The sequence below is a fragment of the Convolutriloba macropyga genome, chromosome 7 (assembly GCF_964194025.1).
Source record: "Convolutriloba macropyga chromosome 7, txConMacr16.3, whole genome shotgun sequence".
NCBI classification, from domain to species: Eukaryota; Metazoa; Xenacoelomorpha; order Acoela; family Convolutidae; genus Convolutriloba; species Convolutriloba macropyga.
This window is the reverse complement of record NC_134474.1, coordinates 60807481-60827638: the sequence shown is the minus strand read 5'-3', so window position 1 is coordinate 60827638 and position 20158 is coordinate 60807481. Positions and strand designations below refer to the sequence as shown.

Below are 20158 nucleotides of genomic sequence, written 5' to 3'. Positions count from 1 at the left end.
TGATGGTATATGGGCTAGAAGAATTAATTTTTGAAGAATGTATTTGGCTTAAAGTTGGAGTTGTTTCACTGGAGTGATTTGAATTAGAAATTGAGTGTGTAAGAGCTAACTGAACGCTGTTGCAATTAAGGCAAAATGCGCTTTGTTTAGTGCGTGACTTTTGAGCGCGGTTAACTACGTCATCCGATCGGAATGGTTTTTGTGTTGCGATGTTATTGGCCGAAAGTGCGTGGCGGCGAAATTCGTCGTTTAATGTAAAGTTGAATTCATTTATGCGGTTAACTACGAAAAGTTCATCATCTTTACTTATTTTGGAGGCGGGGGAATGGGGATGACGGCTCAGGTAATCGGTGAAGCCCATTTGAGTACCGGGGATATGTTGAATTTTGAATGTAAACGGTAGTAGGCGGTCGACCCATCTGATTAGGCGACTGAAATTAGACTTATTTCCTCGATTTGATTTTAAGGCGGAAAGTAGGGCTTGGTGGTCCGTGGCGATTGTGAATTCCGAGCCCTAAAGGTAGTAGCGAAAGTCTCCTGTGGCCCATACAACCGCTAGGAGTTCAAGTTCGTTGGTACTGTATTTCTGTTCCGCTGTATTTAGAAACCGGCTGGCGTAAGCGATAGGGAACCATCCGTTGTGATCCCATTGTTCTATTGTTGCGCCTATGCATTTATGACTGGCGTCGTATTTGACCACGGTGGGCTTTTCTTTATCAAAGTGTTTTTGTTCGGTGATTTCGGATATTTTGTTTTTTATGTTGTTTAGCGCATCTGTGTGTTCGTTTGACCATTTTATCTTATTATTTACAATATTTTCTTTTTTCAAAAGTGGTCTGATCGGGTCGAGGAGGCTTGCCAGGTTAGGTGTGAATTTTATCAGTTGATGGATTGATCCATTAGGGATCTTAGTTGTCTTAAAGTTTTTGGGGGTTCTAGGCTTTTAATTGAGTCTGTTTTCTTGTCGTTAGGAGAAATGCCCGATTGTGTGATATTATAGCCGAGCCATGTTATATTTTGTTTTGCGAACTCGCATTTCTTTTGTTTAATTGCTAAATTTTCTTCGTCTAAACGTTTGAGTATTAGCTTAATGTCTGATATGTGGTCTACTATGGTGCCTTTTGTTATTATTAGGATATCGTCGAGGAAGTTGAATTTGTTTGGTATGTTTTCGAGAGTTTTGTCAATTGTTTTCTGGAAAATCGCTGGCATGTCTGATAGACCATAGAAGCCGTTTATAAATCTGTAAGTGCCTTGGTTTCTTTGTTGTTGTGGGCGTCTTTGTTGGTTCGTTGTGTTACGTATATTTTGAGGCTGTGTGCGTCGTTGTTGTGGATATTGGTTATGGTCAATATGTGCAATTTGATTGTCCATGATGTTTGTTGCTCTTAGTCTGCCTGCTATTGCCCGCTGATTCTCTTGGCCTCTTTCCTTGTTCAGGGCGTATTGTAACACTTGGGCGGGTGTCCTTGTCTCCGTGAGGAGTTCGCTTTGGATCTCCGTGTAGTTCATGAAGGCTATGAATATATCCTTGATTAGATCGTCTTCTACGGTGCCCAATCGGCATTGAGCTCCAAGAGCTTTCAGCCTACAGTGGAAAATTTCTAATTTTTCGTTCTCTTGTTGCTTGCAAGCGAATAGGAGGAATTGGTCATATGTTGTGTTCCTCGGGCGGGTAAAGGATAGTGACAGTTCGTGAAAGAGTTCGAACGCAGATAGTGTGTTAATGTTGGAGTGGGGGAAGCGTTGATGGTATATGCGTTGTCCTTCCGTTCCAATACACAAGTAGATGAGGCTTTTGACTCTTGTGTCAGCCTCGTCCCATGGGATGCCATCTACAAGGGGTCCTTTAAATTCGATTCCCTTGCACTCGTTCTCCCAGTCTACTTTTCTCTTTACATTGCGTTGATCTCTCTCTCTCTCTTTTGGACTTGGGTTTCATTCTGGACTTGGGGTTCGTAAGTTGGTTCCGCAGGGTAGAACAGGTCTTTTGGTTCTGGTTTGTAGCGGAGTAGTGTGTCGACGTTCAAGGACTCTTTAGCAATTATTGCTATTTTGAGAGTCGCTGCCCATGTGGGCCAATCTGTTGGTGGGTCGATACCTCTTTCCCAGTAGAATGGTATTCCTACGGGGGTTCGTTGCAGGTTTGCTGGCTGCGCCATGTGGTGATGCGCTTTTCTCAGTTTATCTATTCTCTCTAAGTAAGCTCAGAAGCCTGAAGGTCAAAAGATAAAGGCTGAAACACTTTCTTAAGCTGCTGCTTTATACTGGCGTTAGACACTGTGTGCGCCTTCTCTCTCGGTTCCGTTTGGAACTAACAACTAAAGTGGCTGGTATGGCCGGCCGTGTTACATCTTTTCAAGTACGTATTTACAGAAGTTGATAGATAGATATATATAGACATAATGAGTTAATAGCAGTGTTTATATTAATACGTTTAGAGTCTTTGTTACTAGAGAGGAGGCACGTCCTCACCACAACTATTATTATTTTTATTAATATTATTACTACTATTATTATTATTATTATTATTATTATTATTATTATTATTATTATTATTATTTTTATTATTATTATTATTATTATTATTAAAGGGCCGCCAGAGTGTTTACCGGTTTACAGTAAGATGCAATTAAGCGTATAATTAGATGGAAAACAGTGGAATTTTGTGACAAAAATTGTGTTTTTTTATAATGTTGAATTTGGTTAATAAATTATTAACTTGTGTTACCGCATTTGTTAATCGGATTCCGTTCTAAAGGAATATCCACTTATCGCAGAATTAAAGCTAATAAGGATGTAGCCCGAAATCCACAATTTAACCGATTTCCATGAGGGCAGAATCACCCAAATGCATTTAAGTTGTGCCTTTTCCGTTTAATGATATACATCGGGTGGATTTCATTCACTCTCAGTTATTTTTTTTACATCAATAATATCTGAAATTGGCAGATACTTCTGCCTGAGATAATACAACATTGTCTATGGTACAATTCCCCATCCATTTTAGAACCCTATTTTATAGTATATCACCGTTTTTCCATATTATTGTTCCAACCCCTCTTGACTGAACAAAAAAAAAACAAAAATTTTTTTTTGTTCAGTCAATTTTCGCCGATCGATATATTCATCGTAGAGAGTTGAAACTGGTATCATTAGAAAGCTCGTCCAGTGTAGAATATGAAAGTAAAAAGATTTTTTAAATTTTCGTTTTCCACAGGGAGTTATCGAGGTTTAAACTACTGAGAAAAGGAGAGTAAATTCACGTTGTTTTTTATCACATTTTCCGAAATTTTTGCTTAAATTTTCGTCAATTTTGCTAAAGTCTGTTAAAATTTTTAAAAATGGTGTCGTTAATTTTATTTTTAAAGACAAACAAGCATTGTTGATTTTTTTTATTTACTTTTTTTGGTCAAAAACTCTGGCTAAATATTTCAAAATTCAGCCTTTTTCATCAAAAACAGCACGAAATGAGCTACTTTAGTCCACTTTGATTTAATTTGCCCTCAGTACATCCCAAAGAACACTAATACAATCTTTGTGGACTCAGAAGAGGGCTATTCCTACTTCCACTTCCGCTTAGAGTGCTCTGTAATTAAAATTTTGCCGTTTTCTGCTAACTTTACTCGTTGATTATCAAAAAAGCAGAATTTTTTTTTGAGTTTACAACTAACAAGTTATCTATATCTACAACATTCGAAAAATCAATTGTTACTAACGGACGATAAGCATTAGCAGGGCTGGTTTTGGGCCAATCTTGGACTGTTACAACCCAAAAATAATTCGGATTGTAACCAGTCGGTCTTTTTTTCTTTAAAAAAGGACCTTTTTTTATTAATAAAGAGCAGAACATAACAAATTAAAGCTCAAGAGTGATAGATTCAATTGGCTTTCTAAGCAGCTCCAAGCTAATGCATTTAGTTTTTCACTTGAAAGTTTTTGGCCGTTTCAACTTTTAAAAATAATTGATTTTTAAATAAACAATGGCTTAATGAAGTTTTCCTCTATTTTTTTTCTTAATTTGGCCAACTTGTAGCTCAGTGTCAGCAAAGAAAGAATGCTTCTTCATTCTACTGATATAAATTTTAGTCTCGATTACGGTTTTAAGCCTGAAGTTATTGTTTTCTGGCTTTAATATTACTAGATTTCAGTTTTTTTTTTAGATATTTGCCAGTTTTTCAAGTTTTGTAGTTTTGTCACATCATCACGTTGTTGACAGTTCTCATATCACATTATTAGCTTTCAGAATAAAACAAAATTGAAGATATTAAAATCCTGAAAGATGTAGATTATTGTTTTAACGGCCTCGACACCTCTTTATTGAAGAAATTGATTGAATTTTTTAATTTTGTCTTTAACTCATTTCTACTTTGTCGTTTCGGTCGAATGAAATTTTGCTGTATAGTGATAGGTTTCATTAGTTTTTCATTGAAAATAGATGAGCCGATATATTGTTGTTAGTAGATAGCTGATGACTTGCATGACTTTGAAAACAATCGTTTTCCAAAACTAAAAAAAAAATCTTTTTAACTTCGCACTTTTGTTCTTTTAATCTTTTTTTTGTTACCTAATCTCGTTAATTACAGGTCAAATATGGCACTATGGGTGTCAGGGGAAGGTTTCAAAAGGGAATGAATGGTGTCCCAAAATCCATATTTTAAAAAGAATTCGTTATGACCCTACTGGCTTCGACACCGGTTTTTCACAAAAAAAGTAAATTAATTTGATTTTTGTCATATTTGACGTTCTTTTTGTAGACGCAAGACATATTCTGGATAATTGCAGGTCTCAGGTGCTTTCTTTGGATGAATAAACGACCCTATATAAATATTTCATTTTGTAATTAATTTCTTTCATGACTTTGGATGTAATTTTGTTTCGAAAAAAATCAAAGTATTACATACTTTTGTCCGTTTTTCTTATTTGTCTACTTGTATCCTTATTAGATCTTTATAATGATTCTATTATATGAAACTTTTGCATTATAATGTTATATATATATATATATATATATATATATATATATATGTATAAAATTTCCTCGAATTACTCTCGCAATCGTACCAATGGCTTGTTTTTAATTTCTTTATAAATTCACGACATTTAGCGAAACTAAGAAACTATTGGAAAAGTTGGAAAAGATCGCGAGATCAAACCCAGATTTCGGCGGAACTTTTTAGTTTGACTTGTCTTTGTCTCAGGAAAGAATTTAACTGGTCTTATGAAAAGAAATAGTCTTGAATTTAACGAGGGTCCTCGACCGTGTAATTTATGTTAATAATTAGCCCCCCTCCACCTGGAATAATCAGGTTCTTTTATAAATTCCACATCTTGACTTGGGATGCATTTTTTAGGCAATGAGAACGTGAACGCCCATTTCCTCTCTGGTTTGCATGAGGAAAAGGACATAGCAACAATGACGTCACTGATCACCGATCTCAACCTTCTATACTTTGCAGCGTGTTCTCTAGAGCCAGCAAACGTTGAAAAAGTGACGCGATTACTATCAGTTTGCAGTTTACTTGAAAGTGAAGTCAATAAATTGTATCCGCGTGTTAATTTGGCATCGATTCTAATCATGAGAACAAAAGAAATAGACAGAACTCACAAGTTGCTTCAAAGCCGACTCAAAATTTTGGAGCTGATTTTTTGTTCACGTTTCGAGAGCAAATTGCTTCTTAATACACACAATGGGCAAAATGTTTTTGGTTATTTATTCGAACTTCGCTGGGACAAACGAACATTCGACCTTATTAAGCTTATCTTCTCAGACGAACAACGAGCAAATGTTTTTGTGTTTGATCATATTGGAGTGAAGGAAACTGATGACGTAACAATTGGGCAGCAAAAGTACGCGAAGTGGCTTGACTCAAAAGATGATCTGAAAGGTCTCCTTTTTAATATATGCGAGATTGACCACTTTGAGGTTGATTATTTTCAATGGGCAATGACGTTTCTGGGTTCATACAACAATTTGACAAGCGTTGAAATGAGGCTTTTGTTCAGAGGTCGTACGATCATGATTGGTGTCGTGGAGTCCTTATTGATGAGATACAGTCCATTATCAAAAACATACTACATTCCCTGGAAATACACAGACGAACGGGACCGTAAGTAAACATTTGATTTGAGCATTTCAAAAAAATTTAAAAGTTACCGAATGGCTCATGCCGATTTTATTGCTATCAGAATATAGTGCTACAAATGATAAATTTTTTCATTTTTTTAGGTGAAAAGAAACAAAGTAAACTTGAAAGGGCTATTATAGCCCAATGTGCCCAGAAAATAACTATATCCATTACAGGACAAGCTCATCTGGGCGAGCTGAGCAAGGCTTTGGAGAATCAAGGGTATAAAATAGTCAGGCATTAAAACGTCGAGAGAGCTCAACTTAGTCGATTAGTTTATGATTAAGTCTTAGACAGGTGAGTGGAAAACACGTGCGCTATGGAAATATGTTCACAAAAAATCATTTATATAAATACGTTAGAACATAAATCCTAGTTCACAGCGTGTTCAACCCTTGAATTCGAGCGCCCTCATGTACGGGTACTATAAGACCCTCGGTGGACTAAGATTCATGTTCTAACATACACTGCGCTAATTTTGGTTGAGTTATCTTTGACTTAACTTCGTGCAAAGGTAAGGAAATGAACAAGTTTCAAAGCTCATAAACGAAACCGTTTGAATTCCCCGTGAACAAAATTGGTTCCTGTATGTTAATTGTTGCGGTAATTGATCATCAAGTATTAGGAGAACTACAACATCAATTCAAGCTGAATTCTTTGACAAATGCAACAACAAATTACCAAGTGATTTGAACTCAGAAATCAGAAATTCATTTGATTTTGTCACTTTTACTTGTTTCCTTTTGAGCTTGAACTCTTCCTGATACAAAGAGTATTGAAGTTTTTAAAGCATTTAAAGCAAGTCTAATTAACGAAATAACTTGCCGACGAACAATTAATAGTCCACCGAAAAACAGGTTAAGGATAAAATGGTCAAAGAATTGAGCACCCAGGGCATTCTTTCTCTTGAAAATCTGTTGATAACATATTTGGAGAATTTTGAAGGAAAATTAGACCCCCATTAGATATCATCATCCTCCACATGTTATTCAAATTGATTAAGTTAAATATCCAGCAGCATAAAATACTAAGCAAAGAAAAGACAGACACAACAGCAGATTAAAGACATGCTATAAAAACATGAACTTCTTTGAAATTCTCGTAGTTCCAACACAGGAGATGCAACAAAACTCTACAAGGAAGAAGTACATATTGAAAATTAACCATTTATATTTTTGTTGGATACGGATTTTTCCGTCTTCTGCAGATAGTTGAATTGTTGACAAAGAAAAACAAGTCTTAATATCTGACCAGAATCAAAAGACTCTATCTCTTTCTGAGGATGCTGTTGATGATGAAATAATTGAGACAGAGGAGTATGATGACAAGATAACCAGAGACGGCGTCTGCACAGTCGATATAACACACCACTTAGTTCATCAGCCTGAATCACTTGAAAGATTACCCGAGAGTGAAACGCTACTTCCAACAAAGAAAAACTATGATCTCAGACCTCGTTCTGGTTTTTAAAAATCCACTACAACCCCCCAATGTTCAATGTTTGCGTTTTAGGTTCAATGAAGACCAAGAGCATAATTTTGTGAATGGTGGGACAGAAGCTAGGAAAAGATCTCAGCTTTCCTGTTTTTTCCGTTTTCGTAATGTTGCCCCTTCAACAGATACGGACACCAAGGAACAGGTACGGACATGCAATTTGGCACCAAAAAGACTATCTTTAAAAACAGTGAATGGAATGGAATTCAACAAATGTGAAAACAGTCAAGACGACAGGTATAAGTTAAGGAACGACATCATCAGCTGTTGATTAAATACACGTTTTTAAAAAGAAAGTTTTTTGAAGAATTGCACAACCGTGAATAAATTCAGACATGTACTCTGACAAGTTATCTACAAAAGCACCAGATCTGGAAGCTGCAACCAAATCTCATAACTCAATAATAGAAGTTCTTTCACAGGCAGTTTTTGACATTCGCCAGTGGCTTTATGATAATCGAGGAGTTGTGGAAAAGTTACCTGCAAACTTTTTGAGAAAAAGCCATTGCGATGCCAATCTTAAGCATCAATTACAGTATTGTTTTTTCTACTGTTTATGTGGAACCTAAATACAAATCACATCACCTTAAAACGACACTGGACAAAAAAGACAACATTATCTAAACTGAAAACACTATCGGAATTCAAGCGGCTATTTGATTAATTAGGACGATAATCGCCAACAACAATTTTCATGTCTTCTGTTCAACTGTTTTCGAATGACCGAATATGATCAGCGATGCCTTGTCAGAAGGTCTTCAGCAGCAGTATATCAATTTCAAAGTTTAACTGAATGGTTTGGAAATTACCAGTTTACAAGAAAGAATGATAAGTTCTGTCAGTTTCAGCAGCATTCTCGAACTCAAATCTTCGCGTCTTTTGCGATGATTACCACATGCCTATACAGCAGTTGTGTACTTGTGAAAAAGTTTGACAATTCGGTTTACGCAAGGAATTTGCCACCAAAAAACAAGATTTGCTCCTATTAGAAGTTTTTGCATATCCGGATTGAAACTGCGTGCAGCACTTTTTGGAGCAAACTTGATAAATGCTTTGTCTTTAGCTCCGAGCAATCAGAGTTTCCTAACTCTAAAAATTGCGACGGACATATTCAACGAGAGCACGTTTTTGGTTGCAGGGCTTTCTACAAAAACAGAACACGGTTGTTGCCAAAGCTGTTGCACAAATTCAGAACATCATTCCATGGAGCAACGGGAATATGGTGTTAATGGAGGAAAATTCTGCTCATTGTGCTTCAGGAGGAATCTCAGCCACCTATTTTGGCTCAACACAGCTTCTGGTGATATGGACTAGCCTGACTACCCAAAATTGTAGTTCAAGGGCCCACGATTGAGTCTTTTAAAAAAAATCATTCAGCATTGAGAATTGAAATGCAAAAAAAACAGTTCAGCAAACAACACTGGTTTTAACTCTTTCAAAACTTTTTATGTCAAAAAAAATTTCAGAAGGCTTCTCAACAGATTCAGAAAAATCTTGCCACCGGAACTCAACTATCTAAATCAACCATCAGAACGAAACCAAAATATTTCGGCGCTCAATGCAACTAACAGAATTAAAATCATCAACAAAAATGTCGGTAGAAGAAGCAGCAACTAAACTTCATTAGTCTCTTCAACTCAACTCTTGAGATATATATCTATTTTTTTCCTATCGCTTCTCAGCCGTCTTCATCAAAAGAAAAAGAAACAGGCCATATCGTTTCTAACAAAGCACATAGACAAAATTCGTTTGGAGAAACCAAGCTGATACGGATGAATTTCATAAACTACGGTTAACAATTACAGCCCCTTTCTCGTGCGTTGACAATCACTTCTATAGATGTCAAAGTCGCGTTGGCATTAACGCCAGCTCATTTTGTTGTTTGACGCCTGTTAACTCAATTTCCCTAGCAATCCCAGGAGGGTATCAGACCACAAAAAAATAGTTTTGTAACATTTTGTGAGAGCGGTAAACTACTTGACAAAATATCATATGTGACCAAAATTGCAGGATGGCAAGCAAGAAATCGCTGTCAACCACCTTAAAAATATCAGAAAAGATACTGCGCCTCCAATGATATGGCCACTATCAAGGATAACGATAACTTACGATGGAAATGAGCGAAAGTTGTCTTAATTAGAAACCAAACAGGACTCTACTTACGACCAGTAAGCAAACTTGCCGCGTTGGAAAGGGAGAAAAATGAATGTCAGATACCCGAATTTTGACACAATATGGACTCCTCTGCAAAGTTTGACAGACTTCCTTTCACGATGTGGAATCAAGACTCAATTCTTTTGTTTCAGCATTTAAACAATTCAAATCATTCTCGCCTAGGCTTAGTCAGTATTTTCCATGAAAGCAGCTCTATTTGTTTTGGCGGCATTGCTGATGTTGATACTGCGCCTCTAATAATATGGCAACTATCAAGGATAACGATAACTTACGATGGATATGAGCACAAGTTGTCTGAATTAGAAACCAAACAGGACTCTACTTACGACCAGTAAGCAAACTTTCCCCGTTGGGAAGGGTGAAAAGTGAATGTCAGATACCCGAATTTTGACACAATATGGACTCCCCTGCAAAGTTTGACAGATTTCCTTTCACGAGGTGGAATCAATACTCAATTCTTTTGTTTCAGCAATTAAAGAATTCAAATCATTCTCTTCTAGGCTTAGTCAGTATTTTCCATGAAAGCAACTCTATTTGATTTGGCGGCATTGCTGATGTTGATAGCGGCCACGATGAAAATGCACACGGCGCAGTCATGATCCAAAACCCAGTTTTCAAAAAAATTATTGGAAACAACTTCTGGTGAGCGATGGGTGTCACAGGAATCTACGCAACTAGGTTATCAGTTTCCGCTTGTATTCATTCAAACAGGCCGTGACATGTTGTGGTACTTATTCTCTTGAACTTTAGGTATCCGAAGCTTTACAACTTCCATTAAAAATGATTTCTTTGAAAATGCAACAATAAGTTACCAGAATGTGCTTTCTGAAAGAAATTGTGGAACCAAGTTAAAAGTGAAATCAAAAGTAAAATCTACTTCTTATTTTAACATAATTTTAAGTACTCTGATCATAAAACCTATTAATTCAGACAAAATTCGGCTCCTTATTTTTTGGGTGTTTGGATTCATCTGTACAAAATGGTGACTGACATTGAACTGATTGGTTGCCAGACAAAATAACGGCCAAATGAGCGTCCAACATTGCCGTCTAAAAACCACTTGTTGCTATGATCTTTAACAACGCTAATACGTGACTATCATCAATACTTAAACGTTGGTATATCGCTGTTGTAATATGTTGCTTTATATAATTCAACGTCGAAATTGAAGTTATCAAACGAAAGAGTGTTTTTCCATCACGTTTATCATGATCACGCGACCCTCACTAGAAGAAATGTTCGCAAGACCTTTGAAACTGGATTTCTCAAACCAGCACAGCTTCAATTATGAGTGATGAATTATTAATTCGGAATTAGTAATTTCTTGGCTCTGCAGGTTAACTAAAAATTTCACCTGGGAAATAAATTACTGATTGAGAATTATTTGAAAGAAATGGAAACAATTAACGTCTGTATTCTGTATTGTAGTCTGAGCAAGGTTCCAGTTATTTGGGTCGTTTAAGGACGCTTAGCGAAACTAGTTCCACAAGTTTCACCAATTGGGGTTCACAAATTGTATCAATTGGGTTTCATTGGGTTCGAAAGGTTCGCGGGAGTGCTACAAGAACGCTGCAGCACAAGAAAGATACGATGCAGCAGCACAAGAGGGCTATACGTACGCTGCATCGGATCAACTAGTAGGAAAAACTGCATCTTCACAGTTCCACAAAACTGTAAGAACAGGACATTATTTTGCAGTAAAGTTTTTTGAGACAATTTAGACGGCGATTTCCACCCCAATTACTGATATTAAGAAGATTGGTTGTTTTGGCTGTGTTTTTTTTGTAACCGGTCGTCCTTAATCCCCCATAAACAATTTCTTTTAAACAAAACATCGAATATTAAAATTTTTGGGGAATTTTAAAAACTGAGAAAAATTGGTCTACTACGGACTGTATAACAAAAATCAACCTCATTTATGAAAAAAGATAAGAGAATATGGTGCCAAAATGTTCAATTTTGAAAATTTTTGGTCAATTTTGTTACAACTCAAAAAATTTAGAAAATCGATATCGAATTTCGGTAAACCTTGTTTTCAGGCATGAGACCGTCCAATTACTGGATTACCGCTCCGTATTCAAGAAGTTGCAAAAAATTGGGCAATAAAGAACCAGAACTGAACGAATTGTATTTCTTTCTCTCAAAATTTTCCAAAAACTTACTTTCCCAAGAGAAGGTTTGTCAATTTTTTGAAATTGAATTCGCAAAAAAAGATTGTGAAAAATTCACAACAGCCGGCATACAAAGAAATCGCAGTTCCATATATCTTTTGTTCTTGACTCAATATCGTACCGTCTGCGTATTTTTTGTCTTTTACCTTTTCAAATCTCGTTTCCGTTTATTTCTCTATAACGTCGCTGTCATTTAACTTCATTTTTGATTTTTTGGTATCCAATCGTTCTACTTTTTTATGCGCTCAACGTCGTATTTCACTGCTTCATTTACTCCTTCGATTCGATGCAGTATGTTGTCAAATGTGATGAAGTATGTTTTAGTTGCAGTATTTTTTTTACATTAGTATGCTGGCTGGTTTTTTGGTCTTATTGCTTTCTATGGTGTGCTTTAGTTGAATCACGAGTTACGGCTGTATGGTATTTTGACATTTTCAACTTTACTTTTTAACTGGCTCTCTAATTGCATGATTGTTAGTTGATTTGGTCTTTTTGCCTCTTAAGGTGTGTCTTAAATTTGTTCTGGAGTTACGGCTATTTTTTTCTGCTGTTCCAGCTGTCCTAGTCTAGAAGTACACCATTATAATTTATTTCACTTTTACTGTAGTTTGTTTCAAATTATTAGTATGCTGATTGGTTGTTTAGGTTTGGGTTTTTCTAGGGTGTGCTAGGGTATTGCTAGGGTATTTATTCTGGAGTTACGGGTAGTTAATTTCTTTTTCTTTGCATCTATTTAGTATACTACTGCCTTGCTGTAAATTAGTTTGTTATTTGTAGGTTAAGCCCCCTGAAGTTTGTGCTTATTTGTCTTGAAGTTGCTTCTCTCCTCCTTCCCAGGGTGTGACTTAAGTTTGTTCTGGAGTTACGGCCAGTTTTTTTTGGTTGAGTTTGTTGTTGTGGTCTGCTAGCATAGTACTTCCCCAACTCCAGAACCTTCAGATCGTCTGTTTTCCCGCCGCATCGACCGCCCGCCACCCGAAATTTTTGATCCGTTCGCCTCGTTTCCCGTTTCAAGGTTCATCGTTCGCCCAGCGTTTCCCTCCGTTGGTTTCGTTGCCCGTTTCTTACCTGCGTTTCTGCCCGGTGCGTTCAGTTTTCCGTTTTATAGCGCGTCGACCACTCGTAGTTTCTGCTCCGTCCGTTCTGTCTCGCGTTTTGTCATGCTCCATCCACCCGGCCGTCCTTCTCTGGCCGCCTGTCATTCTGTTTAGTCTCACGTTGCTTTAAAGCACGTTAGGCGTTCTCTCCTCTTTGTTACTCACTGTCACTAATACTGTGTTACTCGGTTATCAGTTTCTTGCTCTTCGGCGGCATGTTTATAAAATCGTTGTCATTTGGGTTCGGTGTGACTCTTATTACACGTGTTTGTTTGCAAGTGATTTTACATTAGAGAACTAGCAGTTTCGAGATCAATGCCGGAAATCACGAAAAATTGAAATATATCTGAGTTACGTAATATGCACAAGAACATCGCAGACGCCATAGATTGGCAAGAGAGGAGGGTTAAAGTTAAGCGCTTGGTTTTTGAGTCCAAGATGTTTTCAGTAAACCGGTGCAGAAGAATGAAGATCTATTTTGACCTGGCCAGTAAAACCGAGAACCCACATTCAATGTATCCTGTCCTTGAGCAGTGATTAGATGATATAAATAAAAACAATGATAAATTCTTGATTGCGGTTGGAAACTATATTGACTCGGTTGCTGACCAAGACAAGACAACGTATGCGAGGGCGTTAATCCTCAAGGTCAATCTAAGAATAATTCGCGCCTAAACGTTAAAAAAGTCTGCCCAGCGTAAACATAACTTTTTCTTTGCAAAACTAAAACGCGAAGAGGCTGAGAAACAAGGACAAACTGCCATGCGCCTTGCTAAGCAGAAAAAAAAGCTTGAGATACAATTGGAGCAACGGCACTTCAAGAAATGGAGGAAGACCACCGCCAGCGTGTTGCAGCAGCTAAATTAGATGAGGCCGAATTAATGGATAATTGTTTTTTGTTTAGTAACCACTCGAGTGAAATAAATTTACTTAAAGACAGGGGACGTGATAGAAGCCAAAAATTTGTTCAGGATTGAGTAGATTTATCTCCACCCGGTAATTCATCGACTGATGCTAGTGAGCTATATTTTTCTCATCCTGTTTCAGGAACCGCTGATCATCCCGTTCAAGATACTGCCCTTAGTAATCCCCCAAAAAACTTAAGTAGCCGCTAATTTAATTCACCTTTATATGCGCTCTCACTAAACACGGCCAGGAAAGTCAATTTCTTTTGCTCAGCACGGGGCATTTTATCGGGAATACCTCCCTGCTCAACTTCAGCAATCTGTCTGTGATCGATGGGTCGAGCAGGCATATAGTCCCTCAGGCAGTGGTGTGATGAACCAGGTACCAGCCGACGTACAAAATATCGCACTCCCACCACTTCAGCGAACTATGAAAAATCCCCGGCCACCAACACCTGATATGGCATCATCGAACTCCAACATTTTTGTAACTTACTTTTCAACAAACAAAAAAAAATCAGCCTGCTGTACACTTGAGACCAAAAACTTCTAGTATTGCTGGTCAGTTGCATCTGCCCAACCTTCCCTTTGCAAGGCAAAAGAATCCACCCCATTTTAACATTCCACACAAAATACAGTTCCATATTACCTATCCCACGCATAATGTTCCTCCACCTCCAAACGCACTCGTCAACCCTTCACCCTTATCGAGCCTCAACATTTATTTAATCCTCAAACTCTTGTAAATCCGTCGCCCATTCCAGCGATTGCAACAACGTACCTACCCATCCCCAACAATTCACAGCAAAACACTGTCCATTCGCCTCAAGCCCACCTGGTAATAAGTCCTACCGCACCGAAACGTCACTTTAACTGTAATTTTGATCTAACCTTGCGGCATTTTCCTCAGAAAAATCCCCCAAACGTAAATCAGGCGAAAAATAATGCAGCCGTTTTCAACAATTTTCAACCGACCCTACCACCAGACACTGCTAACCCCGCCGTCAGTCATCCAATGCCGCAATTGGTTGCGCCACAAAACGTTATTACCAACCACGCAACAACCAAAAGCATCCCCGTTAACCCCCTTCAGAACAAGTACTAAACTGCAAAAATGCAAGCCTGATTATGGCATCAGCTGACTCCTTAACTAGCAAGAGGAATGACCCGCTAACCAAATGGAAGTTAACCCAATACAATGGGGATCCAATACAGTGGCACGAGTGGTTAGGTCAATTTAAAAGGGCAATTGACTCTAAGTCTCTTTTTGATGACGTTAAACTGACATACCTTAAGACCCTCGTAATTAGTAAAGCTAAAACAGCAATAGCTGCGTTTGCCTACTAAGGTGCAAAGAGGCACTGAGGACCTTAGAACGTAAATTTAGCCAACCACAGGCTGTTGAAAGTGCCCATTTGGACAAATCTACCAGCTTTCATCCATTGAAGCTGCACAATAGTGATAATATCATTAACTTCTCGGAATGGATTTCAAGTTTTGTCGGGGTCTTTGGATCACTCTCATACGATTTGGATTTAAAGAGTGCTGCGCTTCTCAACACTGCCGTACTGTAGCTACCGCATAATATGAAGGAGTAATGGTCAGTCTTCACTGTCAAAAAGTGTTGCGGCTGCTCAAGAATCTCAGTGGAACCGAAAAATTATAGCTTGGTTCTCGAAATTTACGCCGGCCCGATTCTTCACAAGGATTAACTAATAATCTCGTCGAAACAATTAGCTGCTCGGACGTATTAAAGGACTGCAACTTTATTTCTGTTAATTGCAGTTAAGAAAATCAATAGTGATAATCGTTGTCCAATCTCGTGCTGAGGTTTGTAAGGCTTCAGCCAGTAGCTAGTGCTGTTGCTAAATTCTTATAAGAAAACTTAACTAAGTTAGAACTCAAAAGATCTTAAGATCTAGCAAAACTAAGCAAAAAAGACTAAAGTTGTTATTGAATCAAATTTTAGTTTAAATTTGAGAGCAAACTGCTCTTTGCAACAGTTTTTCATGGTTCTGATGACAACTCGGTTTCACTATTCAAACAATCTGGTTCAAGCGATTAATCGAATATTTATCATTTAAAATAGCATCGCTACATGCTTCTGGTTAATCAATAAAGTGATATAGGTCATTGTTTACATTAACCGTTGCTATTACCTCAGGTTTTCCCTTAAAAGTCGGGGCGGGGGGGGGGGGGGGTTGGGGTTGTACAAATTTTGGGTCCCAACTTGCAAAAATTTTCAGTTTTGATCATTTTTGTGTTTTAACGAAATCTAACTTTCTTCTGTTTCAAAATATTTTCTGCTGTCTGATGGCTTCTGTTGCTGATTTGATGTAGCGCCAACATCGTCGGCCCTGTTTTCAATCTCGGAAACACAATCGTGGATTATTGGCGCTAACTTCACGACTGGCCGGTTTACCTGTCACTGTGCAATTTTGACTATCGCTGTTCTAACAACTTCTTCGATGCCAGTGAAGATCTCAATGATTCGTCCCAGTTTGTACTCACAACGTTTCACAGAGTCATCTACTAGCCAAACATCTTCACCTTCTTTCAGGCTTCTCATTTGATCATTTGACCACTGCGATCTCTGGCCCCATTGTGGAAGGTATTCGCGAGTCCATCTTTTCCAGATCATAATGGCATATGCTTGACCCCTTTTGAAGGATTTTCTCAGGTCATGGTAGCATTCAGTGGATGGCATGATTGGCGCACTCGCGTTTTCTTGTCCTGACAGGAAATGATTTGGTGTAAGTACTCTCAGGTCTTCAGGGTCATCACTTACAGCTGTCAGGGGTCTTGCCTTGAGTGCTTGCTCTACAATACACATTGTTGCGCTGAGTACCTCGTCAGTGAGGTTTTCAAAGATTTCCAAGATTGAAATCTCAATGTTCGTGCAACTTTGAACTAGTCTCTTCCAGATTCCACCAAGTTGTGGAGCTCCAGGGGGATTGAATTTCCAAACGGTCTTTTTCTGAGCTGAATCACTCTCGATCTCAGCTTTGTCCCTTGAGTCCATGAATGCTTTCAACTCCCTGGCTACTCCAACGAATTTTGGTCCATTGTCACTGATGATGGTGTTTGGGTAGCCACGTCTATCAATGAATCTCGTCAGTGCAGCTAGAGATGAATCGGTGTGTAATGATTGTGCCACTTCGACGTGTACTGCTCTGGTTGTTAGGCAGGTGAAGAGGCAGCACTATCTCATCAAGGTACGTCGTAGGAACTTCAATTCAACACTACAAAAGGCCCGAGGTAATCAACTCCGGTATGGATAAGTAGGAACTTATGTTCATCGAATCGTTCTCGGGGTGAGTCTGCCTTCGATGGATGAATTCGGTTGGCGTTCCTGTGTCTGCATTTGACACATCTCGACTTCATTTTACTTAAGGCATTTCTTAACCCGGTGATCCAGTTCTCTTGTTGGAGCATTTTTCCTACATAATTTGTGCCTTCGTGTAGATTGTCACGATGTGCCCTCTGCAACAAAAGTTGTACTACTGGATTTTTGCTGTCAATAACATTGGCTGTTTTGCATTGTAATCAAGGTTTGAATGTTTCAGTCGACCTGTTACTCAAATTGTTCTATCTTCATCTATGAATGGTGACAATTTGGCAATGTGCAATAATTTTGAGATTTATTTGCTACTGGCTGTCGACTTTAAAGCATTCGGTAAGCTTTCGTTTTGAACAAATCGAAACAAAAGTTGTTCTGCTGGGTGGATTTCTTATGCTTTGAGAGGTCCCTTGTGCTTCGTCTTGAACCTCATGCAGTAAGCAATGAAGTTTGTAATTTCGTTGAAGCTACTGTATTGTCTCCAGTCAAATCGTTGGTCTAGGTTAGCTTCTTTTGCTGCAGTACTGGTAGCTTGCTCAGCTTCAATTTTGTTCACTTGGCACAAAGTCTTTGGCCACTTTTCGTGGTGGCGATATATCCAGGGTTCTCAACGCCTTTGACATGTCTCCATTGATCCATGGAAGAGTTTTCTAGTATCTATGCTGCCCTGTTGTTTTTTGTCAGCGGACTGCAACTACCGTAAAACCGTAGATGAATTTGTCCAATGATAGATTTTGTCAATTTTCACTTCATGTTTCCTCATCATCTGCCCCCTGAGACAAACTCCGTAGACTGCGGCTTGAAATTCTAACTTTGGAGTTGTCGTGTGTCTGATAGACGCTAAACGGCATTTTCCTATCAAAATAAGTGAGTTTAGGCAATCCTTTGTCTTGCAGATATGCCACAAAGCCCATTGCTTCTTCTGACGCGTCTGTGAAACGTGAAGTGTCAAGCTTGTACATCCGCTTTCGAAATAAAGGTGATTTATCGACATCGACCTTTTTTCTCTCAACTCAGAGCACCAATCATTGATAAAGTTTTGAAAGTTCGACTGGCAACTCATTGTCCCCTGCTTTTCCCATTGCTGCCCAAGTGCTTTTGAGTAGAAACCGCATCCTTGTCGCGAGGGGTGAAAATATTTCAAGCGGGTCGAATACTGCTGAGACAAACGATAGGTCAATTCTCTGAGTTACTATTGTTAGAATTTCTTGATCAGTTCCACGTCACACAATGAGACAGTATGTGTCCACATTCCAGTTTAGTCCAAGGATTAATGATGATTGTGGCTTGGCTTCAAAATTTTCTCAATTTTCGTTGATCTATTTGCCTCTGGGATTTGTGAATTTGCTCTTTGGGGTGTTCTGACTGACTTGAGGAAGTCGTATATAAATTTTGCTGGACAGTTTTGACAAGACTTGAGTCTTCCTCCGCGTTATATTTCGCTATTGATGCAAAGCCTAATTTGCACAAATCGGCAAGCTTTTCGCCCCAAAAATGGGTCGTGCGTACTTTGTAGACTCCTATCTTCTACTCTGAGAATCGACTGGGCATCTTCTACTCTGAAATCGTAAGCATCGGCGGTCAATGCCTGGTAAAGCAACTTGAAAAACATTGCTTCTATGTCGGCTAAACGCGCTATTTGGTGTTCTAGGAAGCGAAAACTGATTCCTATCAGACGCTGCAACAGGTCTGGTCCAGATAGGAGATTGTCGTTGAAAGCTATACCTTGGCACTTTGCTGCTGCGTTGCACACTCTTCTCATTTTCTTGAATTTATGAGGTTTGATTACATGATGATGTGGCAAGTTCCATTGATGCTCTACTCTGTTTTCATTCAGTTCAACTTGTTTGACTTTGCGGACATATCCAGCTTTTACGTCAGTACCACTGATTTTCTGGTAACGCTTTTGTAACGAATCATCTTTCTGTAGGCGTAGTTGTAGGGACTTCATTTGCCCCCATAGCAGAGTAGAAGTTATTTTGTAACTTCACTTCGTCCTCACGCCACACAGAAATCCAACTTCGTATCTTTCACCGGTGAATCGTGTTCTTTGCTCCAATGTTCTGATCGCTCTCTGTTTATCCTTCGAATGACCGGTGACATCACAGATTGAGGCGTAGGATTCGATGTCCCTCAATGTTACTCAACTGGCTTGCTAACTTGTCCTCCGATACTGAGGTTGCTGTTGTGGCGAGAGTTTCCGCTTGCTGCGCTGGAAGGGGTCCACTTAAAACCCATTCTATTTTCAATTTTACTGTCCACGGTGCAGCTCTATCATCTGACGTCTTATTTTCTAATGGGTGATGGATTTCATAGCAGTCTTTTCCAAGGATTACCTGAACTTCGCTGAGACTGTAGCTCTCACTTGGAAAGTTTCTCAAATGAGGGTAGCGATCTTTCAAACCTTGAAGATCTACAATCTGGTCACCAAAATTCAAATTCTCATGAACATAGAATTGCACTGTTGTCAATAGTCGGAACTTCTCGTAAGCTGAAACAGCTATCGGCACTAATTCAGTCTCTGACATCTTGTGACCAGTGGAATCCTGCTACTGACAAAGACGCTTTTTGGCCTTGCAGCTGCAGTGTAGATACGACTGACTTTGCAAGTCCAGGAATGAAATTGAGGATCCTGTATCCCACATTGCCAGCAAGCTCATGCTGTGGTTCCCATTCCTCAGTTTTATACGTACTACTGGGAGTCCTCCTTCTGTGATGTTTGTTGCTACTGCTGTTGTAACGTCTGAGGCGCCTGTTGTAGCCTCCTTATTTGAAAAGTCTCTGTGCAAAAGTTTGTTTTGTCGTCGTCCTCAAATGAGCACACTGCAAGGTTCTAATTCTGCAATCC

General features: G+C 38.7%; 1 protein-coding gene across 1 annotated transcript in view; it reads left to right on the top strand.

Moving 5' to 3' along the window:
• LOC142343212 (uncharacterized) overlaps window positions 1–20158 on the top strand; it is a 92481-nt gene that overhangs the window by 60373 nt on the left and 11950 nt on the right. The window contains exon 3 of the mRNA XM_075394954.1: window positions 5355–6110. Within this exon, the coding sequence (XP_075251069.1) occupies window positions 5355–6110 (756 nt within the window). The remainder of the gene's footprint in view (window positions 1–5354; window positions 6111–20158) is intronic.